Source organism: Aspergillus uvarum, assembly GCF_003184745.1.
Source record: "Aspergillus uvarum CBS 121591 unplaced genomic scaffold BO82scaffold_69, whole genome shotgun sequence".
NCBI lineage: Eukaryota > Fungi > Ascomycota > Eurotiomycetes > Eurotiales > Aspergillaceae > Aspergillus > Aspergillus uvarum.
Genome location: NW_020291366.1, coordinates 94,538 through 117,816, shown reverse-complemented (window position 1 = coordinate 117,816; position 23,279 = coordinate 94,538). Strand labels below are relative to the sequence as shown.

General features: G+C 53.4%; 11 protein-coding genes across 11 annotated transcripts; 3 read left to right on the top strand and 8 right to left on the bottom strand.

Moving 5' to 3' along the window:
- Positions 1 to 909: 909 nt before the first annotated feature.
- On the bottom strand, positions 910 to 2,326 carry BO82DRAFT_180799 (cytochrome c oxidase subunit IV family protein). Its single transcript, XM_025630423.1, has 3 exons — positions 1,851 to 2,326; positions 1,560 to 1,753; positions 910 to 1,445 (listed from the first exon to the last, which is right to left on the bottom strand). Exons 1-3 carry the CDS (start codon positions 2,158 to 2,160, stop codon positions 1,356 to 1,358), a joined length of 594 nt encoding a protein of 197 aa, XP_025487559.1. The 5' UTR covers positions 2,161 to 2,326; the 3' UTR covers positions 910 to 1,355.
- Positions 2,327 to 2,720: 394 nt separating this feature from the next.
- On the bottom strand, positions 2,721 to 4,110 carry BO82DRAFT_345081 (actin-binding ADF family protein). Its single transcript, XM_025633688.1, has 6 exons — positions 4,037 to 4,110; positions 3,862 to 3,916; positions 3,786 to 3,796; positions 3,442 to 3,702; positions 3,316 to 3,364; positions 2,721 to 3,247 (listed from the first exon to the last, which is right to left on the bottom strand). Exons 2-6 carry the CDS (start codon positions 3,865 to 3,867, stop codon positions 3,107 to 3,109), a joined length of 468 nt encoding a protein of 155 aa, XP_025487558.1. The 5' UTR covers positions 3,868 to 3,916; positions 4,037 to 4,110; the 3' UTR covers positions 2,721 to 3,106.
- Positions 4,111 to 5,428: 1,318 nt separating this feature from the next.
- BO82DRAFT_294048 (SH3 domain protein) lies at positions 5,429 to 7,161 on the bottom strand (the record flags this gene model as incomplete). Its single annotated transcript, XM_025631811.1, has 4 exons — positions 5,429 to 6,652; positions 6,705 to 6,867; positions 6,929 to 7,012; positions 7,067 to 7,161. The coding sequence occupies 4 exons, from the start codon at positions 7,159 to 7,161 to the stop codon at positions 5,429 to 5,431; spliced, it is 1,566 nt and encodes a 521-aa protein (XP_025487557.1).
- Positions 7,162 to 10,488: 3,327 nt separating this feature from the next.
- On the top strand, positions 10,489 to 11,122 carry BO82DRAFT_345074 (putative stress response RCI peptide; the record flags this gene model as incomplete). The annotated part of the gene is made up of 2 exons (XM_025633687.1): positions 10,489 to 10,608; positions 10,674 to 11,122. Exons 1-2 carry the CDS (start codon positions 10,551 to 10,553, stop codon positions 11,120 to 11,122), a joined length of 507 nt encoding a protein of 168 aa, XP_025487556.1. The 5' UTR covers positions 10,489 to 10,550.
- On the bottom strand, positions 11,108 to 11,564 carry BO82DRAFT_180586 (uncharacterized protein). The gene has a single exon (XM_025630421.1). The coding sequence runs from the start codon at positions 11,480 to 11,482 to the stop codon at positions 11,243 to 11,245; it is 240 nt and encodes a 79-aa protein (XP_025487555.1). The 5' UTR covers positions 11,483 to 11,564; the 3' UTR covers positions 11,108 to 11,242.
- A 129-nt stretch (positions 11,565 to 11,693) lies between these two features.
- On the top strand, positions 11,694 to 13,737 carry she9 (putative mitochondrion biogenesis protein (She9)). The gene is made up of 2 exons (XM_025636255.1): positions 11,694 to 12,444; positions 12,549 to 13,737. Exons 1-2 carry the CDS (start codon positions 11,799 to 11,801, stop codon positions 13,520 to 13,522), a joined length of 1,620 nt encoding a protein of 539 aa, XP_025487554.1. The 5' UTR covers positions 11,694 to 11,798; the 3' UTR covers positions 13,523 to 13,737.
- Positions 13,738 to 13,886: 149 nt separating this feature from the next.
- rip1 (ubiquinol--cytochrome-c reductase catalytic subunit RIP1) lies at positions 13,887 to 15,432 on the bottom strand. The gene is made up of 4 exons (XM_025630420.1): positions 14,984 to 15,432; positions 14,732 to 14,820; positions 14,498 to 14,648; positions 13,887 to 14,433 (listed from the first exon to the last, which is right to left on the bottom strand). The coding sequence occupies exons 1-4, from the start codon at positions 15,273 to 15,275 to the stop codon at positions 14,252 to 14,254; spliced, it is 714 nt and encodes a 237-aa protein (XP_025487553.1). The 5' UTR covers positions 15,276 to 15,432; the 3' UTR covers positions 13,887 to 14,251.
- A 230-nt stretch (positions 15,433 to 15,662) lies between these two features.
- On the bottom strand, positions 15,663 to 17,070 carry BO82DRAFT_358315 (histone-fold domain-containing protein). The gene is made up of 4 exons (XM_025636254.1): positions 16,652 to 17,070; positions 16,514 to 16,599; positions 16,349 to 16,439; positions 15,663 to 16,286 (listed from the first exon to the last, which is right to left on the bottom strand). Exons 1-4 carry the CDS (start codon positions 16,722 to 16,724, stop codon positions 15,970 to 15,972), a joined length of 567 nt encoding a protein of 188 aa, XP_025487552.1. The 5' UTR covers positions 16,725 to 17,070; the 3' UTR covers positions 15,663 to 15,969.
- A 212-nt stretch (positions 17,071 to 17,282) lies between these two features.
- Positions 17,283 to 20,250, top strand: BO82DRAFT_345063 (chloride channel protein; the record flags this gene model as incomplete). The annotated part of the gene is made up of 7 exons (XM_025633686.1): positions 17,283 to 17,766; positions 17,828 to 17,895; positions 17,956 to 18,315; positions 18,364 to 18,441; positions 18,500 to 18,825; positions 18,875 to 19,229; positions 19,277 to 20,250. 7 exons carry the CDS (start codon positions 17,283 to 17,285, stop codon positions 20,198 to 20,200), a joined length of 2,595 nt encoding a protein of 864 aa, XP_025487551.1. The 3' UTR covers positions 20,201 to 20,250.
- Positions 20,251 to 20,541: 291 nt separating this feature from the next.
- Positions 20,542 to 21,418, bottom strand: BO82DRAFT_345059 (uncharacterized protein; the record flags this gene model as incomplete). The annotated part of the gene is made up of 3 exons (XM_025633685.1): positions 21,182 to 21,418; positions 20,980 to 21,088; positions 20,542 to 20,802 (listed from the first exon to the last, which is right to left on the bottom strand). Exons 1-3 carry the CDS (start codon positions 21,307 to 21,309, stop codon positions 20,542 to 20,544), a joined length of 498 nt encoding a protein of 165 aa, XP_025487550.1. The 5' UTR covers positions 21,310 to 21,418.
- Positions 21,419 to 21,575: 157 nt separating this feature from the next.
- BO82DRAFT_358312 (pyridoxamine-phosphate oxidase PDX3) lies at positions 21,576 to 23,185 on the bottom strand. Its single transcript, XM_025636253.1, has 2 exons — positions 22,865 to 23,185; positions 21,576 to 22,772 (listed from the first exon to the last, which is right to left on the bottom strand). Exons 1-2 carry the CDS (start codon positions 22,935 to 22,937, stop codon positions 21,748 to 21,750), a joined length of 1,098 nt encoding a protein of 365 aa, XP_025487549.1. The 5' UTR covers positions 22,938 to 23,185; the 3' UTR covers positions 21,576 to 21,747.
- Between the last annotated feature and the right edge of the window lie 94 nt (positions 23,186 to 23,279).

The window sequence follows — 23,279 nt, the reverse complement described above, 5'->3', positions numbered from 1 at the left end:
CTAATCCTTTTCCTCCTTCTCCTCTTTTCCCTACCTACACAGTAAACTAACTTACTCACATGCTCATGCTCATTGCTCTTCCCGTCTGTCCGAGTAGTCCAGCTACACACCTGGCAACCAGAACCAACTCAACCCTTGCCCTGTCGGAGTAACAATCCAAACCCATCATGGCAGTTTCGCACACAGTGTAAATGGGGGATCGGACTTGGCACCAGCCCAGCCCGGATATTTACACCAACTGGAACCCCCGCCTCTTTCGTAACTTGCCCTTTAATGATGGATATATACTTCCTACTTGATGTTTAATACCAATAAGCATGATTCTTCCCTACAAATAGTGCTCTCAGTTCAGTCATCTACATATACCACCTTCATTCATTCCCATCACACCCAAACCCTCCCCTACACGTGCCTAGAAGCAAGTGGTTGCTCCGACAACATCCAGACATGCATTGCATCCATCCATACAATCCATACATACAGAAAACAAGCGACGGTATCGGACCAACCGCAACCGCAACGAAAAAAAAATCTGACGTGTTCCCGTGATTTCCCATTCCGGTTTTCCTTTTCAATCAATCCCCCCAGGCTCTTCTCCCTCAGTCCCTTGGCCCCAAGCTCGTCGGTCTAGCGGTGTCTCGAAAGCTCGATCTTCACAATCGACACGTACCGAGGAGGGGAGACAATTGAGCTCCGTCGTAGTTTCCTAGCAACCTAGACCGATAGTTGGATGAGGCTGGGGAAAAAAAACTCAATTGCTCCCGACAAAATATCGCTTAGCCTTGTACGGAGTACTCAGTACGTGTACCGGTCTTGTTGTAACAATGACGTTTCCAAAAAGAGCCGCACACATTTTACATTACTGGAGAGTAGTAGCTCAGAGCACCTACCAACCCAGCTAGTAAGTAGCCGTCTTCCCCGAAATCTGATACCGGGTCTGGTTCACCCGGGGGGACAGTATACACATCTGGACATAAAACCTCTCCAGCTTTATATGAAAGAATTTCTTCAGCAATTGGACAACCTTATGGCACTAGCACAGGTACTGTACCTTACACACATCAAAACCAAAACCAAAAGGGAACCGAAAAAAACCCCGATCTAAGGCTACAAAGGAGATACATTGATTATGGCACAGTACGAGGTACAGAGGGGTCTTTTTAGGCTTGACGTTTGACAAACAAAACATGTGCGAGAGCAGGTGTCCAAGCTGGATGGAGGGTCACCCATCCGCCTTGATCAGAGGGGCGCATCGAAGCAGGCAGGAGTCGGGGTTAACCATCTATCAAGCCAACGCGGTCGCTTGCCACTCGTCCAGGCGTTCTACCTTGATTCCCGAGGAATTATCCGGGAATTTATTGCTTCTCAGCGGGAGGGCTCTGGACGAAGCCCTTGCCTTCGTAACCCTCGGAGCTGATGCCGTAGATGGGGTTGATCTTCTCGCGCTGTTGGGTGGAAAATACCGGATTAGTAATGGTTCGTATACATCAGGGCCCCTCCTCTCACAGGAAGAGAAGAGGAGGGTACGAAAGACCACAAAATGCATATGAGGGACTTACGAGAGCATATTCGTTGCTGGCCTCCTGCCACTCCTTGCTCATGGTCTTGGGGAGGGGCTTGGCGAAGTAGTGGACGGCGTAGAAGATACCGACACCAATGGAGCAGTACTGGAGGACCTTGACGAAGACTCTGAAGGCCTCACCCTTGGGGGGCAGAGTGCGGGGACCGTGGTTACCGAAAGAGATGAAGTAGGCTATATTGTGGGGAAGAACAGAACCCGTCAGCAAAATTCTGCCTGCGCCAGCCAGCAACAAAAAAAAAAGCATCTCAGGCGGGTTGAGAGAACATACCGGCCTTCTTCTCCTGGAGGGTCAACTGGTGCCAGTCAGCCTGCATGCGGTCTCTGAGCTGCATCCACAGGTCGGCCTGCTCCTGGGGGGCCATAGCCTCCCAGCGCTTCTCGATACCGGCGAGTGTGGGATTCGAGATGGCGTGCTCGGAAGCGGCGCGAGTCTGCTGGGAAGCAATGGTCTGCTTCTCAGCCTGGGGACGAGCGTTCAGGCAAGCCATTGGGCTCGAGGCCGTGCGGTAGGAGCGAATGGCAGCGGTGGGCATGGCCGAGCTGCGAGCAGCGGCCCGAGAGATGGACTGAGCGAACATGTTGTGCGGGGGATGACGGGGCGTCTGGCGATCAATCAATGGTAGCAATCAACTCTCCAGGAGCAAGAGGAGCGATTCCTCGATATAGGAGGATGGTGGACGTTGGGGGTGGTGGAGTGAAGGGGTGACGAAAGAGTCGCGATGGGGGGGGGAAGACGACGTTCGATGATCTGTGGTTTGAGGTGGAAAGTCGAGTATCCGGACAGGCTAGCTTAGTCCATTTTACCACCACTCTCATTGGCCTATTACCAAAACCCGTCCCGACCGCCCGTCCGCCTTTGCCCGTCTGACTGAATCCCTCTTGTCCCCCAAGAACATCAGACGATGCCCATGATCTTGATAAGGGGTGTCGCCCGTGATCATGATTATTCCTTGGCTTGGCGCTCCAGTGCAAGTTCAAACTACTGAATACTATAGTACCGACATCTTCGTGTCGTGAAATGCCAGAATTGAAGGGAACTGGAAATTCCCCTCTCTTCCACACACTCAAGATAGGTAGCTACGTCAGTCGACCTTGAGATCCTACAAGATCACTTCCCAACTCTACAACGCCATCGCAAGAGGAGGGAGAGAGCACGATCTCCGAATCTCGATGACCCGGATGTAGTTCCGCATATTTACTTCATACACACTGCATCAGTCCTTTTCCATGTCGACCAACAGCAACATATTCTGTACACGCGAACGCTGAACAAACAAGCACGAATCCTACCCAGCCGGTCAACCCCAGAGTGTGCCAGAATCGCTTGGAGGATTATACGGTAACTATGCATAGGAAAGAGAACAAAGCAGGGTCAGGTCGTAACGATCTCATATTGAACTAGATTTGTGCAGGGAGACTCGGAGAGAGCTGCTTCATTCCTGGTTCCGCCGCGATTCGAGATGATGCGTTGCGATGCAACAACCAGCATACTTACCCTGGCCCGGACCCAGCCGGCACCGTCATTTATTTGCCAGCCTTGCCACCGCTGGCCTCGGCCAGGACGGTCTTCCACTCAATGTCGGACTTGTCGTCAGCGTGGATGGAGGTGTGGATGTTGAGGGCGTTCTTCAAGTTTTCACGGGTGCTGGCGTAAATCATAGACCACTAGCGAAACAGCGTCAGCACTGGAAATTCCGAAGGTCACAAGAAATAAGTCACGAAAGAGAACATACGAGAGTGGGGGTTTCACTGGGGACCCAAGAGATGAAGATGATCTTGCTTCTGTTTCGAGGGAAGAGAAGGTTAGCAAGACTGTACTTCCGACGGAGACCCGCGAAGAGCGCAAGCGATCATCGTACCTCTTGCCCTCACCACCGCCGAGGTCGTATTCCACATCGTAGACGGCGTAACGAGGAGCGGGCCGACCGTTGCTGTCCTTAGCGGCTTCGAGCTTGCTACGGAAGACCTCGTAGTCCTCGTCCTGGGAGGCCTCGTCGACGACGACTTCCTTCTTGTTGTCGGCGATCTTGAAGATGATGAACTTGGTCTTGTTTCCCTTGGCACCTCCGCTCATGCGGAAGTCGTTGAATGCAGTGATGCACTCATCCGTGATGGAAACACTGTTGAGGCACGGACATGTCAGCCTGGTCCCGGAGTCCACCGAGCTCCCCACCACTCCCGACGGAGCAAAGTATCAACATACCCAGATGCGAGCTAGAAGAGAGTGAAGGAACCAAATTAGTTCGGAGTAGAGCCAACGAAGAGACAAATGTACTTACCGACATGGTAGATTATAGTTCTAGAGTTGAGATGGGGAGTGGGCTAGTGGATAACCTGCGCATGCACGCGATGTCAGTTGGCCAGATTCCCCTATTTGTCCTCTGTCGTCACAGCACGGTCGGTGACTGCAGGAATAAAGCACCAAGCTGAGGAGGGACTGAGAAGGCGGCTTACTGAACACTGAAACAACCTACTCAGGTAATGTTCGAGAAAGGCGGAAGATAATGGAAGAGAGAGGGTGAGGGGGTGTTGTAAAGGGAAGAATAGTGGTAATAATGGGGGGAATGAGAGAGGGGGGAATGAGAGCCGAGATGGAGATAGAGGGGCATTTAGTTGTTGTGCTTTGCGCTCCAGCGGCGGCGGGCGGGCAGTGGGGGTCCTGCCACGTGATTCGTCCCATCGCACCACCAGCCGCCATTTTCTCTTTCCACTCTTCCCCCTGAATTTGCTGGGCGATGACGGAGGGGCAGTGACTCTACCTACTAGTTAAGTTGCTACCTAGGGTGAAGGGAAGGTGGAATACCCCAGTGACTAGTGCTGTATTATTATAGCATGGGCAGCCATCACCACTACCACCACCACCACCATCACCATTATCAGCGGCAGCAGCAACATCCCGCATGATGCGCATCGTCTGCAGCCTCGTGCCTGCAGCCCTGGCAGACCGGGTCCTCATTTAGTCACCAGAAATCTCATACCTACACTATCTATCGTCAATGGAGAGCTCACAGAAAGCCATAACGCTTGGGTAGCCTAATCACAGTCGACTGACCGCAGTTGGTCCCTCGTTCTATTCTCGGAGCTGTAACCAAAATGAATCTTGTTTTCGCACCGGAGTAAACCGCTGTTGATGGGTGGCTAACCATGGAACTAGCCCCGGCTAGCCCAGTGATATCACGTCAGTCCGGTCTTGGTAAGGCTGCAAACTCCATACTTAGTTACGTACCTAGCATCTACCCTGGACAGCCGTCGCTCGAAGACACAATGCGACTGTAAACAATGATGAGATTGTTATTGTTCCATTTTTCCACAGTGTATATGCCTACATGATAATCTGATTTCTGTGAATAACTAGATAAATAGATGCTGTGCGACGTCGCATCATGCGTAAGATAGGAGTGCGTAAGGACATAAGATCTGTCCAAACTCTAGACGCTGAAGTATAGAGATGCAAATCGTGTCTAAATACAAGAACTGCACCACATGCTTAATAACTGGGTATATAAGAATTTGATGATCGAAAAGAAAGTAGTTGGAAGGGCATAAAATCAGATCGTCTCATGAAACGTCGTCAACTTAACAGTGCGATCCAGCAAGGCCTGAGAAAATTAAGTCTGTGGTTTAAATCTTCATGAAGCGTGCCCGGAAGTTGAAGCAGGTAAGCCATGTGTGAGGAATCATAGTTGTCAAGTCCGTGGCTCATGTTGTTTGGGGAAGTCGGGCTAGTCGCAGAACACGCTCTGTAAACAGCAACCCTAAATCAAGCGTGCAGGGAAGACCAAGCCAGAAGTAGCACAGACCTATGAGGCTGCGCACTTGGACCAGACCAATAGCTTTGAAGTCTCGTCAATCCTCTTCCGCGTGGCCGCCGTCGATGATTTTGCGCCAATGTTGCGGAAGGCATACGCAGACTAGTGGAAATGCCTTGATCTCTCCTAACGGAGGCGGAGAAGGAGTCGGCCGTTGTGTGCCATTCGAGACACCGCTATCGCGCTGCTCACGGTGTCTAGCATCATGTTCATCAACGCTCTCCGGAATGCGAACGCCGGTAGCCCATCCGTCATCCCATATGCCGATCACCTTCAGCATCTCGCCTCGGTCCAGTGCGAATTCATCTCCTGCTCGAGGTTGATATGCCCATAGTACGGCCACCTTATCACCGGGATGTATCTCATCCGGCGAATAATAGTCCTGGAAAGAAGATAATTGCTCCGAGTGTCCGCTTGTCACGTTTTCAGGTGACGAGTAGTGTCCAGCTCCCATTGAGCGCGGTGAGCTATCAGTACCCATACCAGCCAATGCCGAATTGCTAGATAGCGATCCGTGACGCTTGCCAGTTGTTGGAGGTATTTTCTTGGACATAGCACCGGGGCTTGCACCATACTCTGAGTCGGAAGAGTCGCTGTACTTTCCGCCCCCAAATAAGGCGGCCGAAATGCGGGAGCGTGCCGGTGATGAGCTGGGTACCTCGCGCAAAGCAGACATTCGAGCGACTCGTCCTCCAGGAATGGCAGCATAGCCATTATTCACCTGGGCCTGTTGCATTGATGGAGACCCCTTCCGTTGCGGATTCGGTTGGTTGAGACCGCTTTCATCCCGCGCCTTGCGCTTGCGGCGCAAGCAGATTAAAGCGAGTAGGGCGAGGGCAGCCAGTAAAGCAAGCCCCGCCACGGATCCTATCACAATACCCGCAATTTCTCCGCCAGATAAGCCATCCGAAGCACCAGCTGTTGAATTTGATGTTGACGTCGACGTAAAAATCGGTGTTATCGTTGAAGAAGGAACGGTGACATTCGAGCATCGAGTGGTTGCTCCTGCGCTTTCGCAGCAGGAGTCGGTGGTGTTGGTCGAGCTCGATTTGCAATGCGCACACAGCCCCAAGAGATTAGACCGAAATCCACAATTCTCCGGCTCGTTGTCAGCTCCCACAACGCAGCTCACAGTGATCGAGTCGGCAGGAAGAGCGCAAATGGTGAAGTCGGACCGAATCTGGGCCATGTAGTCATCAGCCCTTTCAGGACAGAGGTCGGAGTCGGTAATTATGGCCTCTTCGCTTTCAGCCATCTGGGCCTATTCTATGTTAGTATGAAAATATTATGTCATAGTCAACTGAGAGTCTAACGCAGGCATCAGCGCAAAGCGGTCTCGAATCCTGGACGGAGAGATTGCAGTCGTCTTTTGAGCTTTGGACCAAGCTACTGCAAATCACACTCGTGGTGTAGCGGGCATAATAATCACTAGTGTCGGTGAGGTTGGCACCTTCGCATCCTAGATAGTCCACGTATCTGCCGAGAGAGGAACTCGTGAGAATTTGATTAGGTATCACAGGGGGCTGGGCAGGCTCACTTCGACTTCACAAAAGACTGCATAACATAGGTATTCAGCTCCCGGTCGAACTGCGTCAAGTTGGAGACAAACTGCATGAATGGACTAAGGAGCGTTTAGCATGTCACTGGTCTTCATATAACAGCTGGGCATACATACAAATCCGTATAGAGACTCGAGTTGGTTGATATAGAGGAGGTATTGAACGCGGGACATTGGGTCGAACCCGAGAGTGAGATGCATGTGCTGGACATGATTGCAGCACCCAGCTGACTTCTCCTGTAGGTATACAGGGATGGTGTAGTGTTTAGAAAGCGTATGACAGACTCAAATCCAGTTCGCGATTTCGTCTTGAGGGGCAGTATATCAGCAATCGCGCCCCATGATTCTCTCGTCGCTTCCTGTTGCACGCCGTCAGAGCTGAACTTGGTTGAGATCGTCCGACTTGATGATGACTTTCGATGCGCACGCAGACTTCAGACTAGGGCGCTTGCAGTAAGTGAAGTCTCGACTAAAGAAACGCGGGGATTTGCGGAGACTGGGGAAGTAAAATTGGTAGCACGAAGACAAATGGGCTAGACCCAATCTGCCTCAAAAGCGGGCGGTCAAACGAGCGACTAGAATCCAGAGGCTAACGGGTCAATTGGGGTCATCCAGAGAGGAGAGTGTCATAAATGAGAGAATTGAATTGATGAGAAAAGGTAATTGGAAGACAAAGCGTGGATGTAACGAAGTAAGAAGGCAAGCACGGGTCAAGAGCTGATTTGGACCTCCAGGCTAGCTGGTGGCCGTGCTTTCCCCTCCCGGAAATCTTACTCGACTGCCGCTGGGGGAAAACAAAAGTCGCTCGTCACACTTAAGATAGCTAGAGGCCTTCCATCGATATACGATAGAAAAGAGGGCAACAGTAATTGAAGTTCGAACGAAAGAGAGTGTGCAGGATATGAAGAATTCAGGAAGTGCAACTACCAACCTATTGGGAGTTGGGAAACTGACAGAGTCAATAGACTACTAGGTCAATAAGGGGGTTCTGGCGCGGGCGGTTCGCGAAAGCAGCCGGCGTCTTCGTCTTCTCAATTCAGCCTGCATCCACAGCACAAGCGCTGCAGTTCAGTTCCTCCACATCCAGGAACAAAACAATTTCTGTGACCGATCGAGTTAGTCGGGCTGGCAGGGAGCAGGTTCCTATCGAATCAGAATCAGGTCGAGAGGTCCCCCAGCTTCGAGCTCCACAGGCTATCCGGAAGTGAGCTTCGAGGTAGATCGAACCCATCACCGGCTTCCAGATTCCAGACAGAGAACAATCGCAGAACACATACTTTTGAGTCTTGACTGCAAGGATCCTCGGCGTATCCTATAATTTCGAGTGCGCACTCAGTCCGCACCATTTGTCGTCTCAGGGTTTGAGAGACCACCGGAATTTAAGTGACCGTATACAGCTCGTTTCAGACGCTCGACAAAAGCCTAAAAGTCAAGATGCGAGCAGAAAATTGAGAGAGAAGAGAAAAGAGAAGACCGATGCAGGAACCGCAAACTTTATTATCCGGATGGTCAGGAAGGTTCTGTGATGCATAGCAAGTCACTGGCGGTATTGTTCCCAACTGACGTGGCACACCTCGACCTTGTGAGGCTGTTAGTGCCAGAAGCATGGACTGAGATGGGCATTTACAGTCAACCTGATGATCCGCCTTGCTGATGAAGTGTTCCTGCCTACAACTCTGGGTTGAGCCAGCACGCGGGATGCATGGCGTTCCACACCCTGGTAGCCAGGCATTTATTGACTAAGGTGCTACGAAGTATTATCCGTACCTGAAGCACAATTCAGTAGGGAGTGGGACTGCAAACACGGAAACGAAGCCAGAACCAGAAATCCAACCTGTGGTACGCTAGATAAGTATTACTCTAGCCCTAAGATGGAAGGCCCCCTTTTGGGCCCGGGGTTCGAAACTCGGCGAGTCGGATATGGAAGCCTCCATACTGATCTATCACTTACGGAGGATGTATATTACCTTTCCACCATTTGACCTGGCTATGATCGCTGATTGATGATGTCCTCGGTTCAACTGATAAAGACATGACAATATACATCTATTCAAATGATCCCGGGAGCTCATTAGACTGTTTCAGGTTCGATTGCTAATTGTCCGTCAGCCACTAGGAATGCTAGGCTACTTGACACTGCCGCTGTTGGGCCGATCGCCATTTGCGATAGCTCACACAACCCAAGTCATGACATCGACAGACATTCGTCCACGATCTGCTTCCTCAATTTCACCACGTAAGGTAGTTTCTTTGCTAGGTGAACTTTTGGCTATGCAGTCCAGCCTTCAATCCCCGGCCAATTGATGGCAGTATAGCCGTTCCAGCCAGAGACCGCCAACCATGTCGGCACTATTCGACCTTCCGCGAACACCTAACCCCACCACCCTTGCGTCTCATATAGCGGTTTATGATCAATTAAACCATAGACGAGTAGGCTTAAAGAATGCAAGGAGCTTGGTGTCACCTGAGAGCCCATTGTCTTGAATTGAGTCTTGTCTCAGTCTGGGATAAAGGTGGCTGTAAACCGTGATTTTCGGATCGTGCAGTGCTATGCTTGGTTCCAGATGACAGTTGCATGCGAGCAGATTCAGACCGCCATGAGATGCCTCGAAAAATACTCCATATATTCCGCAGATGTACCCGAATCTCGTATTCAAAGTAAGACCCAACAGTGGAAAGTTAAAGACTCCAATAACAAGGAATGATGTCGGGTAATTCTCCCGACATGTTACTACATGTTGTGAACTCTAGATTTATCGAGGCGGGTCTTTGAGTCCCCGCCACAACAACAGAGCTCGGCCCCGAATCTGCCTTAAGGCGATGGTGACGCCCTGCTTTGGGCAGACTGCTGTTATCACAAGGGAAAGACCTGATTTTCTGGGTTGTAGCGTCGCTGGCTTTCTGATATAGGTTACTTGTTGACGATACCATATCTACTCCTTATCCTCGAGAGGCAGAGGGTCCTTTTCCATGTGCAAAAGCAAAACTGGATATATGTACCTCGCCGCGGCGGGCCCGAAACTTATTCCTTTTCGCGCCCGCGAGTAAGGTGAAGAAAAGGATCATTTATACAACGCAAAACTATCATCCATATCATATAACCAACGGTCCATCTCCCATATTGTGCGACATGAAGAAGCATCTCTCATGACTGATTAGGCTATAGTCAGTGACTATGGACTAGGAGTATGATTAGTACCAGTTGACAAGAGAGGTGTAGTATCACAAATGAATGGATACGTCCCATGCTTTCACTGTCGAGCAAGTCAGATTGTTAGTGGTAGAGTACAATATGGTGATATTAGTGAATGTTGTTAATGCCGCTGTGGAAGGCTGACGCTGACTGTTAAACAACAACAACATTGAGAACTGCCCGCCATGTCAGGTGATTGAGTCGGCATGGACGACGTCATCTGATCGTGAGCCTGCAGCAGGCATCCATCCATCCTGCCATCACTCCACCACTGATTTCCAATACACATTTGACTCTGATCCACCATCCAGCATCCGAGGTAGTCCTCTCTAGCTACATACAACACCACTTGCAGGCAGGCATTTATCCCATCACCAGTGACTCTACCATTGCGACCGACCTGCGACCATGTGTGGTTCAGACATCTTTCTAGCGATTCTCGCCATTTTCTTCCCTCCAGTTGCGGGTGAGCCAGAGACCTTGTCTTGAACTCCGTGCTAACTGCAGATCAAGAACTAACACCGTGTGCAGTGTGGATCAAAGTAGGCATCTGTACGGCTGACTCGATCATCAACCTTGCTCTCTGCTGTCTCGCCTATATCCCGGGCCTGCTGCACGCCTGGTACATCATTCTCAAGTATCCCGAGCCGGACTACGATGACCCCAGCTATGCGCCCATTCCCGGGAATCACAGAGGCGACGCCGAGAACGGTCGCGTCACATATTACTATGTCTCCCACCAACCCATTCAACACCCATCCCAGCGTGGCTATGGTACCATGCCTCCGCAACAACCCCACGCGGCGAACGCTCAGCCTAAGCAGCAACATCCCGCACCTTCCCAACAGCACGAACACGCTTCTGGAAGCGGCGGCGGCGGTAGCAGCAGCCGAGAACACGCCGATGCGCGGCCACCGCCCACGTACGCCGAAGCAGTGAAGGGGGACCACAAAGTACAAGATCAAACAGGTCAAGCCTGATTGAAACGAGGACAACGCAGTTGCTTCGCAACTTGCTGTCTGCTGTTGCTGCTCCCAGGGAAAGACCAGTACAAGGATTGTTCCCACAGTCCCACATACTGTTGTTCTGTTCGCCAGGCCTTATGAACCGCAAGCTACGATCACCTGCTTACAACGAATGGTAATGGATAATGACAAATGTGCTATTATGTATTTGCTTAACTGTCTTTGATCAGCGCGGTCACTGACTTTCGAACCCGTCTCGGGGGGGGGGGGGGGGGGGGGGGGGGGGGCGGGCCGCTCGCTGATCTGGCTCTTTAATGTGCTGTTGTGAAGATAAACCAGGAGAATAACATTAGTATTAGCTTTTAAGGTAGCCATAGGTAGGGGTATAGACCACTATTGTTCTACCAAGAAATCCCCCCACCAAAAAAGCTCTCTCTCACCGCACAATCCACTAGTAAGTAGGTTAGTAGAGGGGGAGTCCACCAGAAGCCCGCAGAAGCGCGGCGTTTCCGCATGACCGCCTTCTTTTCCGGCTGCCGGCCGACCAGCCGACCAGCCTGAGGAATGAATCTCAACCGAGTCGTGACTCGTCCGACCTCCGAGCAAACGACAACAACGACGCCGCCGACGACGATACAGCATCTGCATTGGCCTCCTGTTGTTAGCCTTAGCAGCAGCGGTCATGCAGTCCATGCCATTGCTGCTCAGGCAGTCAATCCGGTCCAGCGTCCACGGTTTGACCCGTACGACCACCTCCCGCCCGGTGCGAAGACCGCTGCTACTACTGCTGCCCGCCGGTGTCCCGCAGGCTCTTTATTATGGCCGAGAGACAACCCCCCGGAGCTTCTCGACCTGCCTGCGATGTCGATTCCGGACACAAACCTCACTGTACTCGTCGAATGAACCGGAGAAGAAGCAAGATGTGATTATCCTGGGAGCCCCTCCCCCCCAAGACACCCCGGCACCGGCACCGTCACCGCCGCCGTCAGCTATCCCTGAACAGAACCCACATGTTGAGTCGGATGCGGGGAGAGACAGTCCCGCCGCCGCCGCGGCTGCTGCTCCTGCGGAGGAACAGACGTCAACGACAGCCGTGCCTGAAGCAGCGGAGCGGGAAGGAAAGAAAGAAGAAGATGCTGGCGCCGACGCCGCGGGATCTGGATCGCAGCCCGGGGGTCTTCCGTCCTACTTAGAGAACCGACGGTCGCAATTCGCCAAACAATTCAGCGTCGTGATGGACAACCTCCAATCGAACATCTTCGTGGCTGGGCAGCGACTGAACGACCTGACGGGCTACTCCGCGATTGAGGCATTGAAGAAGGACATCCAATTCCAAGGTACGAGAGCTACTGTACAGTCTTCTGGACATGAGACCCCCCCCACCATCACCACCCAAAGCCATCTAGACCAAAGATTCTAATCTCACTTTCGTGTACAACAGAGGAACGACTTCGCGCCGCCCGCCTGCAAGTCCGCACCGCCAAGGACGCCTACGCCGCCGCGATCAACAACCGATCGACCTCGCAGCGCGAGGTCAACGAGCTCCTGCAGCGCAAGCACGCGTGGTCTACCGCCGACCTGGAGCGGTTCACGCATCTCTACCGCAACGACCACACCAACGAAGTGGCCGAGAACGAGGCGCAGCAGGCGCTGACCGCGGCCGAGCACGAGGCCGAAGAGGCCGCCGCCCAGCTGAACAAGAGCATCCTGTCGCGCTACCACGAGGAGCAGGTCTGGTCGGACAAGATCCGCCGGATGAGCACCTGGGGCACCTGGGGCCTGATGGGGGTCAACGTGCTCCTGTTCCTGATCTTCCAGATCGCCGTGGAGCCCTGGCGCCGCAAGCGGCTGGTCAAGGGCTTCGAGGAGAAGGTCATCGAGGCCATCGAGAAGGAAAAGACCCTGAACCAGGCGCAGATTCTGAATCTACAGACCGAGTTCTCCCAGCAGATGGCCTCGGCCTCGGCTAACAGGGCGGAAGCTGAGTCTGCTGCTGCTGCTGCTGCTGCCGCCGCCGCCGCCGAACCCACCGCAACCCCAGCAGTCGCCTCGTCAGAGGAGGCCGCCACCGCCATTGCAGCCAGCGAAGCTATCCCGAACGAGCAAGAGACCCCCGTCCCGGCGTCCGCTCCGGTAACGCCCGAGACCGAAACCCAGGCCGAAACAACAACCGCCTCAGCAATCCCCGCTTCAAACAACAAACTACAAAACGTCCTCCAGACCTGCAAGATCCACTACTCTCGCATCCCTCCTTACGCCACCCTCCTCGCATCCTCGCGTCGCTATCTCCGAGACCTCTTCAGTGATCGCCAGATCACCATGACCCAGCGGGATCACTCGATCCTTGCCATCCAGAGCGCTGCCGCTGGTGCCGCTGTCATCGGGCTGCTAGCGTTTTTCATTCGTCCACAGTGAGAAAACCGGTGCAACTGTGCTGAAATGGACGTTCTTCCTCGTGTATCTTCATGTCATAAGCATTGATTTTCTGTTTTCCTGGGCGGGAACAGGAAACGTCCCTGTATGTATTTGTATAAAGGCCCCCCAACACATAAATAAAGCGATGACCATCTTTTCTGTATCAACAACGAATTGAAATATCGCGGAGGTGGGGGAATATAGGGTTTAGTGAAGCTGTAACTGTGGTTATGTTTCTTGTTTTGTCTATCGAGAATGGCGGGTTTAGCACAGAGGACTAGAAAGCCACGACCGAGAACGGCACACAGGTATCAATCAGTGGGCCGTTCAGAGCTCCGAGGGAAACTCAAACCTGGAACCTCTAGAGGTCCAAGGCAAGTGAGCGGCGAATTGTAAAGGTGAATGTCATGGAGACGAATAGGATGACAAAAGAAACAAGAGGCTCAGTTTTTATCGGGATCCCATATTAAAACAAGGTCTCTTTATATCTTGACAAAAGATGGAGAGAACAAAAAAAAAAGATAAGAAAAAAGAGGATTTCATCTAAAGCACAGGCACATACAGACACAACAACAACACGCGTACATACACACAAACCTTCTCCGTCATCCCTTCCCTGGCGCTATAAAAGAAGGGTTGCTTGGCTAGCCTGCTCTTTCTATGCCGGCGAAAAGCGCACTTCCCCCCTCAATTGCAACATGAAGTTTCGATTTTGGGTCGGGGTACCGTTTAACCGATGACGAGGGTGTCCTCGGAGGGGAAGTTGTACTGGGGAACCTCGAGGTTGAGGGGAGCGGGGCCCTTTCTTATACGGCCGGAAATGTCGTAGTGGGAACCGTGGCAGGGGCAGAACCAGCCGCCAAAATCACCGGATTCACCGATGGGGACACAACCCAAGTGGGTGCAGACACCTAGACGGAAGAGCGAGGTTAGTGATTGAAGCTGAGGTTGGCAGGCAGCACGGGATGCACATACCAAGCATGACAAGCCACTCAGCCTTCTGGACACGGTCCTCATCAGCCTGGGGGTCACGGAGAGACTGCCACTCAGTCTTCTGGGCCTCCTCGATCTCATCCTGGGTACGGTGACGGATGAAGACGGGCTTTCCACGCCACTTGATAATAACCTGTATGCGGGGGGAACAAGGGTCAGATCTCATAATCGCACGAGGGCGAACCCGGCCGGGTGAGAGAGGACTGGGGGACATACGTTCTTGCCCTCAGGGATAGCAGCGAGACCGATCTCAACCTTAGCCTGAGCGAGGACGTCGGCAGAGGCGGACATGTTGACCAGGAAGTCTATTGATATGAACCCACGTCAGCGATAATGATCGGAGCGGCAAGGCAAGGCAGCCCATGAATTCCATCGATGGTCGTTTGTTTTCTCCAGTCATTGTGCACCGTCCTCCCATGCAAGCCCAAGCTCATATGCGAAACATTGAGAAGAGTCGGAGTCACCTACCCTGAACGGTAGCCTTAGCACCGACGGCAGAGGCCAGACCGAGGGAACCAGCCATGAAGTAGGAGAAGACCTGGTTGGAGCGGGGGCCCTTCTTGGAGGAGTATTTGCTGAAGTCGGGGATCTTCACGGTCTGGTCATAGTCGGCGGCGGGGGTGAAGGGGCTGGCGAAGCTGGATCTGGCATTGGAGACTCCCCTCCGCTGCTGGCAGGAGGCGATGGCGGCGCGAGAAGTGGTGAGTTGTTGCCGAGCGCAGGCGCGCAGGACGGAGTTGGAAGCGGAGGCGAGAGACATGGCGAAAGGAGGCAATTGCACGGTCAATTGCGAAGAAAGGGAAGGGAACCGCTAAGGAAGTGGTGGGTGGGGAGTGGAGGGGGGGAGGAAAGAGAGATATCCGGGGAGGAGATCGGAGGAGGATTTGATTTTCCTTGAGGTTGGAGGTTGAAGTCGGAGGCCCGGCACTCATACGGAAAGTCGAACCAGAGCTTTCGCTACGGCAAGCGATCGGAATCACGGCTCATTTCATTGGCTCGCAGCACCCGTCTTAGTCAGAATCTCACCTGACGTAAGTTATTGCCTGCCATCCATGATACATGATGATTATCTTCTTTCCAATCTAATCATTGGTATCTATGTACGGCATGATGAAATGTATTATTACACATTGTTGGACAATGCTTCACAAGCGCCGTTCATTCAATAGTAAATATATACAATGCTTGACCCAGGTTGCACTGCGCTGGACTCGGGTGCTATGTTATTAGTTGTCACCCTGTCCGTCCCGATCCCGTCCCGTCCAATGCTATTATCCAGATTCCCAATGCGGTTGACCAGAGACCAAATGAAGAGGTCCGATTGCTTTGGACCCATGACGAAGAGAGAAAAAAAAAAAGAAAACAATAATCAAACAATTTTGAAACCAAGCGGACCCCCAAAGAACTCCCCATTGCCATGCAATGCTCCGTCAGATTGTGATAATGTGTCGCAGTCACTGGTCGGCCATCTCCACATCTTCATCATCCGTCGGTGCCTCTACCGTTCGATCCACCATCATGGTCACCGTTGGTGGTCGAGAACTCCTTGATAGTTTGTCGTCTGAACCCGGTTGAGCCTCTTCGTTGCCTGCCTCGGGCTTTCCTTCTGGCGCTGGAGGTATGCTGCCGTTCAAGGTGCGCTGTCCCTTTTCGTATCCGGCTTCCCTACTCGCCTCCTTGGCCCGCTTCTCTTTGAATTGCTTGTACGTTGTTGTCTTGGGGATCACGTCGGACAGGAATTCGAGGTTGTCAATGCGCGACACCGCCGTAGCTATAGCCAGAACCATGAGTCTGTTGCACTGTATTTGGGACAGGATCTTATCTGCTACTAACCGAGGTCCTTGTATTGAATCGTTTTGCGCGGTTTCCGTTCCGACTTGATAACATTATGGCCTTGTTCGGTGAGGTATTGGATGAACATTTCCTGCATGACATGGGAGAATATGTGAGCCGAAGGTGCTTTCCTGAGACCGCCGAGAGAAAAGACAAAGCACGAACCGTAGCCATAGCAATAACGAACGTAGCGTTACTCGAGCACTGAACAATATCTTCGTCGAGTTGAATGATCTTTTTGATTCGCGTAACTGCCGAGTATGGTCAGTCGAAGCCAGCTGGAAAGATGCCCTGTCCACATACTGGGAAGAGCGCTCTGGCCGGTGATCTCTTGGGAGGCCGAAGACTCGGCCGCAGACTTGTCTTTGGGAGGCATGGTCCAGGCGCGTCGAGAATATCCACTCAGGATGACAGCAATCAGCAGTTTGATGGTATAATTTGAAGTTTCAGAGAAGAATTATATAGATCGGCATAAGTTTGTGCGAGCTGATGTTGAGAAAGTGGTCCGCGGAGGCGGAGTGGGTTGACGATAGCGACGCGCGGGCCTTGAAACCCACCGCGCGTGGCGGAAGTGGAAATTTGGTCCAATCTCCAAGAATGATCCTCAATAGAGAAGAACGCACTTGGTTCTGTTTTCGGTATGCTTATGAACTCGCGTCTCTGCAACAGTTCGAGAAACATGTAGCCCTGGCAATGTACAACACTAGAATTCTTAATTATTGTTCTGTACGCTTGCTTCGCAAGTTGAATAGTGCCCCAAAGCGGAATTCCATTTTGTTATCGTCTTCTCACGTGGGCGGCGGCGCATCTACGGAGCAGTCGGAGCTCCTCTCAGCTTCCAGCTTTCCTCCCCATCCGCGACTGTCGCAATCATCTCCGATCTACGCCAAGGCCAGACCATGCGCATGCTTTTGTCGCCGACTCAACCGATGGAATGAACTCCATACCTGCCTCATCCACCTCGGCCCGTCCACCCTCAGTCCTGGCTGAGCGGCGGAACTGGAGGAGGCTGTCAGGCTTATCTGTTCTATCATCACCCGTCGACGAACGCCCGTCCACGGCCAACGGCCATGCCCCCGCCATCACCGAGGAGATCAGCGAGATCAAGCGATACGAGGACTTCACCACCATCGACTGGGTCCAGGATGCGATCCACGAACAATCACGACGTCGCGCGAAACGACGAGACGGCTTTGGCTTCTGGGACCAAGAAGGCACTTTTGGCTGGAGACGCAAGGTCCGCGAATCTTACAACGCTGGGCAAGCTTGGGTCGTGATTACAATCGTCGGCGCGGTGATCGGCTTGATCTCGGCCTTGCTGAACATCATCACGGAGTGGTTGTCCGATATCAAATTGGGCCGTTGTACGACTGCGTTCTATCTCAATGAGCAGTTTTGTTGCTGGGGTGCGGAGGGAGGTACGCTGTCGCTACTGTCGGCCATGTCGCATCGGCCATTGTGAGCTCATTCCTACTACAGGTTGTCCCGAGTGGAAGCCATGGACGTCCTTTTCGCTTGTGAACTACATCATCTACATCTTCTATGCGGTATGTTGGCCTTATTGCACTCGTGTTTGGAGTTGGAGCGTCGCTGAAGATTGCCTCTAGGTACTGTTCGCCTTCGTCGCCGCGAGTCTTGTCAAGTCGTTTGCACCGTACGCCGCAGGCTCCGGCATCTCCGAAATCAAATGTATCATTGCAGGGTTTGTTATGAAGGGCTTTTTGGGGGCATGGACACTGTTGATCAAGTCAATTGCACTTCCGTTGGCTATCGCATCCGGTCTGTCCGTGGGCAAGGAGGGGCCCAGTGTTCACTTTGCCGTTTGTGCCGGCAATGTCATCTCGCGCTTCTTTGAGAAATACAAACGAAATGCCTCGAAGACAAGGGAAGTGTTGACAGCGACTGCGGCGGCGGGTGTGGCAGTTGCGTTCGGTAGTCCGATTGGCGGCGTTCTTTTCTCTCTTGAGGTAAGACTCTCGACTTGGCAGAAAGCGTCGTCTACTTACAATGCATAGGAGGTAGCGAATTATTTCCCGCTGAAGACCCTCTGGCGCAGTTATTTCTGTGCCTTGGTGGCCACAGGAGTGTTGGCGGTATGTATTCCACAGCTCTCAGACGAAGGCGGTCCGGTTCCGCTGACTTGGCTGGCAGATGATGAACCCCTTCCGAACTGGACAGCTAGTCATGTTCCAGGTGCATTATGACCGAACCTGGCACTTCTTCGAATTGATCTTTTTCGTCTTGATTGGCGTTTTTGGTGGGCTGTACGGGGCACTTGTTATCAAGTGGAACCTCCGGGTCCAAGGCTTTAGGAAGAAGTATCTGTCGCGGCATGCGGTCTTGGAATCGGTCATTCTTGCAGGCTTGACGGCTGTTCTCTGCTACCCTAACATGTTTTTGAGGATCAACATGACGGAAATGATGGAAATTCTGTTCCGTGAATGCGAGGGTGGGCATGACTACAATGGTCTCTGCGAGTGAGTCTTGAATCTTGTTTGCCTTTACTTGTTGTTGACTTAGGAACAGGGCCAAGAACCGGTGGACAATGGTGGGGTCTCTGGCCATCGCTACAATCCTTCGTATCTTTTTGGTTATCATCTCGTATGGCTGCAAAGTGCCCGCCGGTATCTTTGTGCCTTCAATGGCCATCGGGGCATCATTTGGCCGCTTTGTCGGAATCTTGGTGCAAGCTTTGCATGAGACGTACCCCAAATCTCAATTCTTCGCGTCCTGTGAACCTGACATCCCATGCATCACGCCGGGTACATACGCGTTCTTAGGAGCAGGAGCAGCTCTGAGTGGTATCATGCATTTGACTATCTCAGTGACTGTCATCATGTTCGAATTAACAGGCGCGCTGAACTACATCCTTCCAACCATGGTGAGTTTTTCGCATGTACGACTTGGGCTTTAGCTAACGTAAAGAAGATTGTAGTCGGAGTCACCAAGGCCGTGGGTGATTGCTTCGGAAATGGTGGCATCGCAGATCGCATGATTTGGGCCAATGGATTCCCCTTCCTTGACACTAAGGAGGACCATGTTTTCAATGTGCCTGTGTCCCAAGCCATGACAGCAGATCCAGTTTCCCTCCCCGCAGCCGAATTCCCTGTTCGCGAAGCGGAGCATCTCCTGAATGACAATAAATTCCAAGGCTTTCCCATTGTCGAGAACCGGACAAACAAGACACTAGTGGGATACATTGGCCGTACGGAGCTGCGATACGGGATTGACCGTGCCAAAGCCGAGGGCCTGCTCTCTCCCAATGCGACATGTGTGTTCACCAAAGAGGCCGCGGAAGCCGCTATCGCTCGCCGAGCGGCGGCGGCCGCTTCTACCTCCGCTTCCCAGTACCTGGCGCCCGAAACCTTTGACGACATTCACTCAAACGCCGGTGCAAGCATTGTGGACCTGAGCCGATACGCCGATCACACCCCGCTGACGGTTCACCCCCGGCTCCCCCTCGAGACCGTGATGGAGATCTTCAAGAAGATGGGCCCGCGCGTCATTGTGGTTGAACACCGCGGCCGCCTTACGGGCCTGGTCACCGTCAAGGACTGCCTCAAATACCAGTTCAAGGTCGAGGCCGAAGAGCAGGCCCTCGCAGCGACCAGCCCCCCACAGCTCTCCCTAGGAGGAGCATCGAATTCTCGCGCGAGCGATACACTAGAGGAACGATTGTGGACCTGGATGCAGCAGGTAGGGTCGTTGTTCTCTTGGAAGCGAGCTTCACGGATACGCCTGGGTTCTCGTAGGCCGGAGTCCCGACCATCCACTACGGCTGGCAGCGACCATCAGGAAGGAGCGGCACCGTCTTCTGACCCGCACGATCCGATGGAGTTAGAAGATAGATGAAAGCAGTGTTGAAATAGAGTACATACGAATATTAGATTTATTGTTTAACGAGGAAGCCACGGTCGTATCCTGCCACATTGCTTGCCCTGACGTTCTTACATTGTACTGCTCTAACGAAACTCACCCTCCAATAAACCCCCCAGTCACAATGTAAGCAAAACCCTCTCCAACCCCAGAACACACCTCCCATAATCCACACTCCTCCAAAGCAACCACGGCACCCTTCCACCCCAAAAGTAAGATATCATACCAGCTCACATATGTACAGTACAGCTAGCTACACAACCTCCTAAACATAGCTCCCAACCCACCCATTCCCTTCTCTTCCCAAAAGAAAAGTATTACGACCCCCTCCCCTCCTCCTCCCCCCCCTCCTCCCTCATCCCGACAATAATACACCCGGTCCCCATCATCGCAGCCCCGACCCACCACAGCCCGCCCACGGCCTCCCGGAACACCACCATCCCCAACACGGCCGTCACCAGGAAATTGGCCGCGGTGTTGGTGATCGAGACCTTGGTGGTGGAGGGGGACGCCGTCAGGGCGCGCGTGAACAGCGCCCACATGATGATGTTGCAGAGGATGTTGAGGGCGAGGCAGATCTATCCCGGTCATCCCGGGGTGAAAGGTTAGTGTGGGTTGATGCACGGCAGTCTTTGTCACTGAGCTCAAACCCAGGAAAGAAGGAGGAAGGGGAGGGGGGAGGGGAAGGGAGAAGTATCCAGGAAAGGTAGGGCAGGCCAGGGCAGGCCAGGGCAGTGTAAGGCAAGGCAACGCACCCCTCGAATTGCCAGCATCAAGACCGGATGGTCATCGGTGTTCGTGGTGGTGCTGCTGAAGAGACGGAGGAGGGCGGCGGCAAACGAGGTGGTTTGGGTGTCGGTTGTTCTGTCGGATACCAGATTAGTCCTCTTGCTCTCACGTCTTCTTTCGCTGGATATTATGGAGTCAGGGTACGGCAGTGGGCAAGGGCTTGCTTACAGTTTCGCGAAGAGCCCGTTGAATGCGGCGAAGGCGCCGCTGGAGAGGGCGAGGAGGATCCAGCGGGGGGTTGTCGTGGTGTTCGTTATGGGTTTGGACGGCGGTGGTTGGGGGGATGGGGTGGGCATTTTGTTGATTGGTGTACACACTGTGTAGTATAGATGGCCGTATATAGATATAGATTTGGATAGGTGTGTTATGAGGTCATTGTATGTGCATAGATATTGTGGAATGGTTGGAGGGAGGAAGCTGGCGCGCCGACAAGGGGCGTTTGTTATCGGAGGTTCTCTATCTTATCTGATCTATCTATGTTTCCGCATCGGCAGATGCTGGAGATATTGTACCCTATCACCAACAATTGACCTACCTACCTACTGTCTGTTTTCTGGACGAATTGGATCGAAGATTATTGTTATTTATAGACTTTGAAGAGTACAGATGCCAAAACAGAAGTCTTCGTGGCTAGACCTCATGCACTTTATCATAGCCATAACCATAACCATAACCTCATCTCATTTCATCCAAAGCATGGCTCTTTCGTCTAATGCTCCCCACCCCCTCAAAATCTACGGCGACAACCGCTCAATCCGCCATCTAGGCGCCCCCATCTCCTCCCCAACCTTGACATACCTAAACCGATCATGCAAGCGGCTCTTCCGGCCCTGCCAAAACTCCACAGACTCCGGCACCAAGCGCACGCCGCCCCAGAACGGCGGCAGCGGAATCTCCTTGACGCCCTCGAACCGCCGCTCGACCTCCCGCACGCGCGCCTCCAACACCTCGCGCCCATCGTCGATATCCCTCTCCTCGACATTCCCCGGCACCTGATGCAGCGTGGGATCGAGACTGTTGCGCCGGCGCTCGAGCAGCGTCTCCGGCTCCGCGCGCCACAGCACCTTACTCTGCCAACTGGCCCACGCGCCGATCTGACTGCCACGCTCGCGCGTGCGCCAGTACAGCTCACTCTCCTCGCGCGAGAGCGGCTCGACGAGGCCCTCGACGCGCACCTGCCGCTCCAGCGCCGACCAGAGGAACGTCAACGCCGCCCAGCGATTGCCCCCACCCAAATCGGCTTGCAGATCCTCATCCCCAGCCCCCGGCTCCGGAATCGGCCGCGGCCCGTCCTCTGCCTCACCAACCCCAAAAACATCCCGCCCTTTCCCCTCCCGACTGCCCCAGTTGCTGTACACCGTCCACCCGCGCTCGTCCAGCTCCTTCAGGTACACGACGCGCGCGCTCACGCGGCCGGACGGCAGCGCCGCCGTGGCCAGCGTGCACGTCTCCGGCGCCGAGGCCGGCAGCAGCCGGGGGTCGCGGAACCAGGAGTGGAACTGGTGCAGCGGGTTGGTCGGGTGCAGCTGCGAGACGGTCAGCGGCGGGTTCGAGACGAATTGGTGCGCGCGCGCCGCGTGCGCCACCAGGTCTTGCTCGGTGGCGGACGTCGGCGTGGAGGTGTCGGTGCGCAGGGCTGACGCGGCTGCGACGGCGGCGCTTTCTTCTTTGGTGGCCTGTTTGGCGGCTGAGGCTTCGGGGGTGGGTTGTTGCGTGGTTGGGTCGGTCGGGGTCGGGGTTTCGATGTCGCCGGGTGCGACTGCGTTTGGTTTGTTAGTATGGGGGTTGCGTTGAGAGGGAGGGAGGTGAGTGCTTTGAGGGAGGCAATGAGGCTTCTCGTAAGAGACGTACAGATGAGCTTCTTGGGGTGTTTGGTGTCGGCGGGGCTGGGCGACCTGACCCCGTCGGGTGAGTCAAGGTTCATGGCTGGTCGTATGATATCGACGGAGAATTGAGCACGGCAGGAGCTGGGACAATAACTTTGACTAGTAGGCAGGCGAGAATGACGATGGACAAGAGTCAGGCGTGGAGATAATCTACCGAAAGACATAGACTAAACGCTGGCGCAACCGACTGACTTCACAAGTTGCAGGAAAGAGAGGAAGACGGAGGGAGCATGCGGAGGACGGCGGGGCAAACGGAGAGCACCGCCGGGTCACGTCACCTCCGCTTCTCATCCCGGTTTAGATCACTCATAACTTGCAAACTACAGCAGAACAAACTACAGCAGGTTTCACTGGTGAGTCATTTATATGTCCATTGCATA